This window comes from Echinococcus granulosus (genome assembly GCF_000524195.1).
Source record: "Echinococcus granulosus chromosome Unknown EG_S00104, whole genome shotgun sequence".
NCBI lineage: Eukaryota > Metazoa > Platyhelminthes > Cestoda > Cyclophyllidea > Taeniidae > Echinococcus > Echinococcus granulosus.
The window spans coordinates 253,638-264,845 of record NW_020170484.1 but is presented as its reverse complement, the minus strand read 5'-3'; the positions used below and the strand labels follow the sequence as shown (position 1 = coordinate 264,845).

Here is an 11,208-nt window from a genome sequence, read left to right as displayed (position 1 = left end):
GGTGGTTAATTTTAATCTCCTTTCACACATATATGTGAAGTCAACCTCTGCAAAGTATTTGTCACGAAATTCACGAAGACTCACATGCAAAGCTGTGTGGAAAATATTGTCGGGATTCCCGAGTCACTCTGTGTAATGCAATCACCATATATGAGTAAGAAGTTATCCCGTATTTTAACCTACATCCATGTGCAATTGTTACACTTTTGTCACAAGATTCCTGTTTTCATGCACTTTAAACTAAGGTGTTGTGATTGGGAGCCTTTGTGAGTTTGAGGTTGGATTGAGACTCACATCGTTAAAATTTGTCAAAATAAATGTGTTTTGCAATATTTCGGCAAAGAAATCGTCCTATGACACCGGTATTTTGATGGAGGTGAGAATGGCGAAATGTTGGCTGCATTTGCATTACTCATCCAAGACTAAATTCCGGAAGATGTGTGACCCAAAAAAATGAAATACCAGTTAATATTCTCGCATGAAATTGCTTACCAAGTAGAATGTTAGCGAAACATTTTTTTTTAAAAGCTGGCTACCTTTGAGGCTTATAAGTTTATTGGATGAAAATACTAATAATAATTCCAATCTCGTGGAGTGGTATTTTCAATTTATTTGGTGGGCAAACATTGGAAGCAAAAGATGCTCTGACAACTACTTCGACACTGGCCAGCCTTTTCCTGTTCCCACCACTCATTTTTTCAGCCTCACAGTTCTTCTTTTACATTAATTGGCCTATTACTCATAAATGATAAAGGAAAGGCTATACGCGAAATTTGCCTCCATATTTCAGAATTTATAGATGTTTTCGTCGTGGTTTGGCGGTGTATTGCTATGATGCAGAGGGGAGACTGAAAACCTACAAGAAAAACTAAAATAAGCAGAATACACAACGGAGGCTGAAATAACGGCATCCACAGTAAAAGTTGAGATAGCCAAATCCTAAAGCAGACGCTTGAATATTCAGTCCGACACCAGAGGCTGACGAATTAAACCCATATTAGAAGTTTTAAATATTGCCCCAAAAACAGCTAATAAAGCAACCGTACCCAGAGCAGGGGCTGGAAATACCATTGTAATTTGCATTTGATGCGGCAGTCAGCAGTGAATGTCAAAGCATCGATGAATACGTAGTATCATCTACATGAAGCCCTCTTTTCGTAAAAGGAATCTACTTAAATTGTAATAATATCTTCTACCAAACAAATAAGTGAATATAGTACCCTAAATAAAACTGTTTTTCCAGTTAGGACCCATTGTTTTTGGTGACATTGGATGTACAAAGCTTCAGACACGCTATGTTTACTTGTCAGATGATTTTATGGTGATGCATGCCGCACACAATTTGTGGATTGAAGTCAACAATCTAAATGGTGGCATCAGACGAGGAGTATACTTACTGTGAGGTAAACAACTCACCGTTTTTGACCATTTGGTAGCTCCTGGTAGCGAATTGACTTGTGAATCTTCTACTCGAACACGTCAAAATGAAGATGAATGGATTCACTTCAACAATGGATCTTGAAAGCAATCCTACGTAATCTTACAAACAATTTTAAAAAAAATGATGCTGGAATTGCAGAGTTTAAGTTTTCATAACCATGCGGCTCTTTTTTTTCAGGCACTAAAACTGATCACAATGAATCGTGTTGGCTCGATTTCCTTCAGAAAGAAGAGGAAGTAATCTAATCATCTGTTGAAGGTGTTCAAAGTGAGTGTTTTATACAAATGTGGGAATGCAGATGCCTGTTTTGACATGTTTATGTGCTTTTGGAAATTAATTTAAACTAATTTAGGAACAAATATTTAAATTGTTGCCCTAATAGTCCTTCAAATTAACTTTGTCCTTCTCTTTTAAACTTAGCATGCAACTACTGGAAACATTCAGTTTTGCAAAGATTAATTAATGCTTTTGTCGATTTGGAACTTCAGCAAAGTCCCAAAGTACCGCTGAAGAAATCGGGGTAATCCAGTTACATTGACTTATGGTCCTATTTAACTTGATTTTGTCTCTTATATAGTAAAAAATTCAGTTTAAGTTATTTATTAAAATCGAATAAGACCTTGCTTTGGTTTATTTTTTAAAACAAGAATGAAACCTCCCAAGTACTCCTCTGGAATATTGATTCCTATCCTGAATTCTGGAATGCTTCTAGGCTCAGCACGTATTGGCTAGCTAAACACTAAAGTTTACCGGCAAAAGAGTCAGCCTCATATTTTTGCTCCCTCTTTACATGAAATATGTCAACATTTCTAGTCGAATAAATGGGGTAATATGTAAGGTTTTGAATAAAGTCAAATCATGTATCCAGGTTCTTCCAATCAAATGGGGTCAAACAAATGGATAGAAGTTTTGTCGACCTTCTTTTTGAAAGCTAAGTTCCCTCCGGATGTTTAAAGGGCTGACGTAATTGCGACTGCTCACGTAATTGCAAGAATTTATGGTAAATTTCTAATGTTCATCTTCTAAAATTGTAACAACGCTAAATTCACATTTCCACCTCCCGTACTTTGGAATAACTTCAAGTGGTCGTGAGCATTCTAGAAGTGAAAAAGAAATGGAGGCTCAAGTTAAATGACCTGTTAAAACAAGCGCTTTTTGCGGAATTTCAACAATAAAGGGTGCTTTGATGTTACGCCAGAAATTGAAATGAAGAATGGATGAAAGTGAGTTACATAAGGCATTGAACGCTTCGAGGTTTGCATGTTTGCTACTTAAAAAATAAGTAGTAGTTAGTGTGGAGGAAGGACTAAAAAATTTTCTACTGTGATCTTATTATACTTCGCCTGTATTTGGACAAGTTTCCATCAAAACAAATGTCCCGTTTCTCGCAAATCATCATAAATTAAAGAGTTTGGTAAATACCTCATCCAAGATGTGGTGGCCGATCATTGTTTAGTTTTCACCGCATGAAAGTCGCTTTTAGTAACATCACATTAGTGACAGCGAGAATTCTGGAAGCAGGTAAGTAGTTGCACTCCCACCATCATATAAAATACCTTGAAAATTCCAGGCGACGCCAAAAGTACTGAATAAAGTCAAGCCGTGTGCTCTTACCTTTGATTTGACGTCAGTCGCACCAATCTAACCTCCAAAATATTTGTCCTCCCACAGACCACTGTGGCTCCCGTGGTCGCTGCGTTTAACTTCTTCGGAAGATCGTTTTTTCTTCTACAAATAGTATAAACTTGGGCCGTTTTCCAACTTTGATATTTATTACATCTTCATGCAAACACAAAGACTATCCCTCCTCTTTTCTAGCATAGATTTATTCCAAACTGTGAAAATAAATTCCACATTATGCAGCTCATCAAATTACTTGAGTATATTAAAGAAGTGGATATATTTATCTTGGATTTTGATGCCATTTAGTTAGCTACTAGTGTGGAACTGTAAATTTTTACTTAGTGCAATCAGTACACAAGTACGCATTGATGAAATCTGCGATTCCTGCATCCAAGTATGAATTGGAAAATCTGGGGTGCGTTTAATACCCTACCTCTTCCTCCAACTTCTCCCACATGTATAAATGTAATAAAAATTCAATTTGCTATACACTTGCCTATGATATCTAATGCACAAATTCGTGCAGATACTTCGTCCTCCATTTGTATTGAACAGGTTGCAGGTTGACTCTGACACCACTACTACTTACAATCCATCAGCAACCAATGCGACACGCGAGTTGATAAAAGACATCACTTCATCACACGACCCATTGATGACTTCGACGATTCCATTTCTAGCTACGACCGCTTAAACAGAGTATCAACTGATGTTGATTACACACACGTTGACAACAATGACATTGTTATGCAACGACCAGCACAACCACACTTCATCCGTCACCCCACCCAACAGTAAACACTATCAAGTACGATCCATCAACTACCAATGCTAGGTACCCTCCAAAGTTGGCTTTTAACAAAATCAAAATACTGCAAGACGAATTCTGGAAGACAAAGATGTCAACAAAAATGATTTCCACAATCCCAAATGCACCTCAATTATGCTGAATTTCGATAGATGCCTTTCAAATATGTCGTGTAATATAAAGATTGTTCTCGTCTCCGTGTTTCCACAGCCAGGTATATAAAAAGAAATTCCCTCCGTTTAAGTAAACTCTGCAGTTAAAATCACCACTTTCCAAACTGCCATATGAAAGCAATCCTGTATTTTTAGTTAAAATGTTACCCACAAACTAAGAATAAGGGCAATGGAATTAGAGGCCACAAGTGGTTTCGAGACAGGAGACATCATAAGGGATGCTTCATGTCTGTTTGTCTCAGCTTCCATTGTAGCCCTCATTGATGAGACGGAAAAGCTTCAGCCAATAAAACTATCATAAATTAGAGTGCAAGAAAAATTTTGTTAAATGCTTTCTAACGAGAGCTCTTGTGACCACTTAATTACCTTTTGTCTGCTCATTTTTGTAAGTAAATGCTATTGGGTGGGTGCCTTGTACACTATGAATTCCAGTACTTTAGTCTAAACTATTTCTCCTTCTTGGCTGGTTGTATATTTATTCGGTATTCCACAGCGTTGCCTATTTTTATTCTGATTATGCGTCAACTTTCTCCCTTTTTTTATTTAGGTATTACTCTAAAAAACTGTGTTTAACTTAATCCTTTCACTTTATCAGTATTGAGGTGACATGAAGAATTGAGAAATGCATCAAGCTGACTTTTACAAGTTCGTCTAAAATTATATAATTCGTGTTGCTTTCTAATTTAGCGATATGTTGCCTAGTCAAGGGATTTGCTACACATTATTCTAGGTAAAATATTCATTAAAGATTAGTACAATAGGCGAAATGCCAATTTGATTACTGAATACTAGAGAAAAATAAATCTCCTATGATATGAAGTAGTTATGCAAAGATGTGTCTTAAGTCTTCCTGTAATATTTTAATTATTTTTAAATCTCGGTTTCTGTAAAGGGTCACTTGGAGCTCCGGTATTGCACCCTTGCCGGGCGGTCCAGCCTCCGGGCCATGCTAGTAGCCCCAAGCCCTTTTGCAGGTCGACAATACATGTTCGGCCCCAGTATTACTTCATCTTTAGTTCTCAAAGAAGGCTCGAGGAGCTAGAGTCCTATTAATTTCAAGTTATTATGCTTATACTGAGAAATCAAACAAAATTATGAACAAACGGTTTTTAAAGTCATGCTCAAAAAATACATAATAAGATAGATTACTACAAAACCCATTTACTGTGGTTACTTTATCTAATGCACTTTAGAATTTGCATTTATTTTGTCTTTGAGGTTGTTTAGATACCAAAGAAAGAAAGAAGGTGCACAATGGCTCTGATGAATAGTTTGCCCTTGTGAAAGTCGGTGTTGTATTTCTGCAGGTAAACCATTTTTCGTCCTATCTCATATAATTTAAGATGTAATTTGTGCTCTTCTCATTCTATGTACTACCTTAATAAATTTTTTACTCTTACTTCCACGATACAGAATCGCATTTTTCAATAAGTTGTGTTTTTGTGGTTCAAGCTATACAGAAATTACAGGGAAGTGGAAAAACTGTGACCAGGCAAGCACCCAGTCTTGCAGAAAGTCAGCAGAAACAACAATCCAAGACATGAGGACAGAAGATTCAATAAATGCCGCTCATTAATGGAGGCATCAATGATTAAGAGAGATTTAAAGAAATTTATAAAGGGGAAAACAGAATTAAAAGAACACGAAAAGGTTAATGTTTTCTGTTGGTAGCTACCAGCTGACTCTCCACTCAGTTTGCCTAAGTCAGGTTTTTCAAATTAGTTGCACAGCTTAGTAATCTTGGGATGCTATTGCGTCTAAAACTATTTGTGGCTGAGGGGTTGGATTTTGTCTGCCTGACAGGTGCAGGAATAATTCTGTGAGAGAGTGTAGTATAAGGTACAAAAGGAGAGAGCTTGGATCACCAAATATAGGCCACTGTCAATCTGCTAGGCTTGCTAACAAAGTATTTTTCACGCATCATTCATCAGTAGTAAAATACTCGTCATATGGGGCGTCATAACGTCGGAGACATGTCAGCTTCCATACACACACACAAATTGGGAAACCGGTAAAGTTTGACTGCATTTTGAGGAGCTATTTATGCCTATGGGAAGAAACAGGGTTTAATCTGCACATTAAATTAGTGTTTTTTAAATGAGGAACGGATTTGAAACTTTTGGCCCCTGTAATTATCTTTAGCTTCTTAATTACGGTTGGAGAGTTCAACTATTCGGTCGTCATCAGCAGGGTTTGTTTGTGAACTACCTCAGACTAGCTTTGTGTTGCAGCTGGTTTTGAGGATTATGAGGCTCAAATTACGCTTTTCGATGGTGTTAGTACCCTGTCTGGTTCCTGGTCCAGGCCTAACCATACCAGACGCCAATTTTATTGGAAATAATCTTTTCATTTTGAAAAAAAATATAACTTTTGCTTCCAAGAAATGCGTTGGTATATTAACTCCTTTTGCAACAAGCAGTTACTAGTACTGGTTAAGTGATTAATAATTGCGTAAAGACTGAAGCTATACTGCTGACAATTTTGAGGCAGAAACCACAATTTTTCCAAGAATTGATGTATCATATTATACTTTTAATTGAGAAGCGGATGATCCACAATGATAAAGTTCTCCAAAACCGTAGGGTGCGAGCTGAGGAGTGGCACTTTTAAGTGGTCATTTTAGAGTCAGGGGCAAAAATGAGCATTTTGACGTTGTCGGAGCAGGGAGAAGTAGCCTGATGATAAACAACATGCTGTGTAAGAGATAGTGAAAAAAGCTTTTTTTTCTTGTGTTTTCTTTTGATTTGCGCAGGCTTTGACTGGAGTGCTTCAAGGTTTCTCTAAAGGCAAGAAGGAGTCATAATACTTGGGGAGAATATGGTTTTTCAATTTGCAGTGAGCTCTTAAATCTGCTGGCATGATCCAAAGCCCGGCCACCGGGTGGGAGCTCAAAAGAGTTCGAAACTTGAAACGGGAATGTATTACATTGTGAGACAGATCAGTATCAAGGGTTCGTTCCAGAATTGATGTTTCGTTTTCACCCTTGGCTCAACATGCTCTGAACGAGCAGAATGAGGCATATCAATACTATCCAAGAGGTCAAGGTCATATAGATTCGGCCAATGGCGTCCGCACAGTTAAAAGTTTAACATACGTATTGCCTGCTTCTTATCTAAAAAGAATGCAGCTAAGCATTTAAATTTGACTGGCAATTCTAAAGGAAAAAAGGACCAAGCCAACACTCGACGCTCAGAAAATCTCATTACCCAGGTTTTCTTGTCTATGATGCCGCCTAAACACGTTTTCTATCTAGTGCTACACTCTCCCTTTCCAGCCACTCAACAGTAGCCTTCCAGGCTAAATTCCAAACCTAACTCTTTAGCAAAGGAACGAAAAGGTCCTGAAATTTGCTATTGGTATGGCATAACTATCCCTCTGTTTGATCTAGAGCTTGAAGGAATAAAAAAAGATTATCGTGAAGCAGGCCCGGTCATAATATGGGCATCCTTGATGGCATAATCAGTTATCATTGCTGCTAAAAATCGAGGTGTTATAACCAACTTCTTGCGTTTCTTCACCGTCAAATACATCAAAAATCTCCTCAAACATCAGAGGAATAAAAATTAGAAAAATGAAGGCTTTCACGAAAGGCCGAAGAAGTCAAAGGATTACGGCGGAATATATAGCACTGGTTAACAAGAGCTGAGGCTACCTGTATGGCCAAGAAGACATGCCACCTGGCGGATGTACAATGGCTGAGCCTTAAACGAACGCGTGATGGGAAGGCGGAATTAATCTACCGCAGTATTGCAAAGCCTTCCTCTTTCTGCCAGCAAAACACAGTCCATGCTGTTAGAAGACACTTAAGAAGTAATTGCTTCAATGATCGTATTTCTGGGTAAATGAGGGGATATTTGACCGTAACGTTACTTGTAACTCTCGGCAATTCCACGGAATCTGGAGGTTTGTCCTGTTTAGGGACTGTGGTTGGGGAAGCAAGACGGTGCCGACTATATCGTGTGTCCATTGCTGGTGATGAAAACGCCTTCCCAGATGCAGTCATGATTTAGAGGATGGAGTTCCGCATAGTTCTATAAGGTCAATGCCCCACGTCTACTCCGCCTTGTCACTTACTTCTCACTTCAGTGCCGACCAGTCAGATCTATCTCCATTCTATCCAGCTGGTAGACAGGAGGAGGTATCGAGCATTCACATACTTGACATCTTCATACAGGTACTGCAGAACTTTTCCAGACGGTTCACGTCTAGTGTCGCTTTATTTGTCATTAGCTTTCCTACAGACCACGAGACTGGCATAGTTACCGAAGCTGGACCTCATTTTTAGTCCTTTTGCCTTCTGCGATCCTCACCGACTCTTTTTCCCACACTCTATTCACCTCCTCCATCCAGCTAAGGTTTATCACCAAGTAGTAGAAATCAGGAAAGTTAGCCTGTAAGATAGGCATCTCTCTCCACTGCCACTAATGCAGGGAGCCGGGACTGCTCTGAAGACAGGAGAATACAATACTGGAACAGTAGGATTGAGGGACGGACCATTGTTTAGAGGGCTGCCATTGGCGTAGCGTCCCGTGCCCTTCCTGAAGTCGAAAGAAGTCAGAATATTTGAGACCAGAAATTGTTTTGTCAACGTACAGAAGGACTGAGGCGCTACTTGGATAACCCGAACGTCCATAGGCAGAGGCTTCGATGCCTGTGTAGTCGAAACCCAGGCTTAAGCAAAGTATACCAATGTATACGACTGCTGCTTATTAGGATGTAACTTGTACCTTTTAAATTGACAGTTTAATTATCAGTTGTAATCATTGTCCATAATGTATTCCTGTCGTCTCAATGCAATGTTCAATGCAAGTGCTTGAGCCGCTGTTGCCCTTTTGTGGCTCCTTCTCATACCCGTGGGTCCTACGTGTCAGCAATTATGTTAGGCTGTCGAGACAATCTGAGATAGGAGTGACTATTGGACTATTAAAGTACATTTATGAAGGAGCACAAGCCACCCGCATACCATATCTGTATACCTCCATACCAGACACAAGGGCCCCCTGCATTGTTATCTCTATGCGGGTGCCTAGGACTCGCACTTGTATCAGAATTGATGAAAAATTTTGTTCCCCAAAACAATAAACCATAAAATTGCCAATTGGCCAAGGAACATATTTATAACTAGTAAAAATAAAACTGAAAACGCTTAATGAGGCAGTAGATAAACAATAAGTGGGGAATGAAGGCTCTGGTAAAAGGAATCACAACCACCAGAGTAGCCAACTTGGGAGATGTCATCGAAGCGGTGCTACTGGTTCTCGGTAGATCTTCTACCTAGTGTAGTCACTTCAGAGCTTGGATTACTTGTCTGCTGTACGGGTAGAATTTGGGAACCTGATGACACAGTAGAATAAGATGCATCCTAATATGCGACTCGATCCATACTAAACAGAGTAGGTTTGAAAAACAGAGGTGGTGAAACTAGATACTGAAGTGTTGTTTATTCTATTGTGTTTTTACTGTTTGAAAGGTACTGTATTCTAGCTTATTATCCAATCCATATCATTTAATCATATTTCGTTTGTACATTAAATAGTGAAAAAGATTCCAAGAGTATTGTGTAGACCTGTGAAATGCGTAGGGGAGAAATAAGTAGGTGCATTCTCGGCACGGTATCCCTCACCTTATATCCTTTAAATTGTCTGTTGATGCTGACAGATATAAGTCGAGTCTACCTATTTCTTAGGTTTGAAGGCTATTCTAAATTTGCAGAGCCTCCTTGCTAGGTAATGCACACCACTTCAGCTGTATTAGGTTCAAAAGGACTCCCTCTACTTGATAATGGTGCAGCGTTGTGTGTGCTGCTATTATCGCGTGAGTTCTAGGCAAATATGTCAAGAAGGATTTTCCGTCATGTTTTAAGTAAGAGATGAAACAATTTGTATACAGATATATTCGCTGGGATTGAATGGACTTACTGTTGCTCAACTGACAGAAAATATCTTCGGTTACCTCGAGAGATTAACCTACTGCTTCGTCCCACACCTCTTAGTTTCGTGCCAAGCTCTGTGTCAACGTTTTAAGTGAACTATCGCTGAGGATGCCTACAACTCCGGAAGGACATTCCTATTTGACCTTTGAAAGCACTTTATGTACTCTATCAACCATTCTAAGTACAAGGTCAAGAAGCCACTATAATAACGTGTGACCAAGGTGATCGAGAAACTCACGATCAGGTTCAAAGTCCCGTGTTCCTTGACGGTCTGCAAAGCCTCCAATCTTTGTGCTCACCCACGCACACCATTCAATAAAAAAAACGTCTCTAAGGCCTTTATCCATCACTCGCTTGATTGGAAATTTGATAGGATACAGGCAACACGGAAATAAAAACTCCAGTCCCACGTCAAGCGGCGTCTAAATTTATCACAGCCATAGGCGGAATTCTGTGACGGAAGTCGTTTTTCGATGGCAAACATGGAAAATAATAGTGTGACCAATCTCTCTGTCTCGACATAACTCGGTGTTAATGGAATTCCACTTCTCCCACAGGAACACCTAGGCCAGCCATGACTAGTCAGTCCAACATTGGGATGAAAGCCCTCGCATAGTATCACGACTTATTTGGATGGAATGGAATAAGACCCAAGGAAGTTACCACTTTACCTCATCCTCTATGATAATTTTTAAAGCAGAATTTATTATCATCCTTTAGTGATATTGGGCGTGCCAAATCCACTACCCGGAATCGGTGCTTCGGTAAGGTTAATGATAGAGTAAAGGAAATGACTATGCCCGGATCTGGGTCGTGCTTCTGAAGACGGAACGCTTCATGAAAGGGTGATTTGTAGCTGGATTTCTTCTGGTCAAGGTATAGTTATGGACTGTGACTCGTAATTAAATAACGATCATCACAACAAACAGTGCAGTCCTAAAATTGTCCCGTACTTATCTTCATCTCCTCTTTCGGGTAAAGTCGTAATTTTAAGTCTACTGACCCTACATAGCGTGCAGTCATTTACCAGTCAAACAGGATCATTATTTTTCTGCACACCCCACGTCAATTAAATGGCATTCGGGCATTATCATCATAATTATTTATGTATTGTGTATAACAAGAAACACCTTTGGGATATCCAAGTACCCCGTCAGTCCTTCTGCAAGTCGACAAAACAATTTCTGGTCGCAAATATTCTGACTTCTGCGTCAATGGCAGCGCTCTAAAT

At 39.3% G+C, this 11,208-nt stretch overlaps 1 protein-coding gene across 1 annotated transcript in view; it reads right to left on the bottom strand. All coding sequences in view use genetic code 11, as the record gives it.

The window, feature by feature from the left end:
* Positions 1 to 5,234: 5,234 nt before the first annotated feature.
* Positions 5,235 to 11,208, bottom strand: part of EGR_08370 (hypothetical protein) — a gene marked incomplete at both ends in the record, with an annotated part of 7,264 nt that continues 1,290 nt past the window's right edge. Inside the window, 5 exons of the mRNA XM_024497619.1 lie at positions 5,235 to 5,369; positions 5,423 to 5,497; positions 6,357 to 6,445; positions 7,140 to 7,199; positions 9,009 to 9,166. Of these exons, the coding sequence (XP_024347988.1) occupies positions 5,235 to 5,369; positions 5,423 to 5,497; positions 6,357 to 6,445; positions 7,140 to 7,199; positions 9,009 to 9,166 (517 nt within the window). The remainder of the gene's footprint in view (positions 5,370 to 5,422; positions 5,498 to 6,356; positions 6,446 to 7,139; positions 7,200 to 9,008; positions 9,167 to 11,208) is intronic.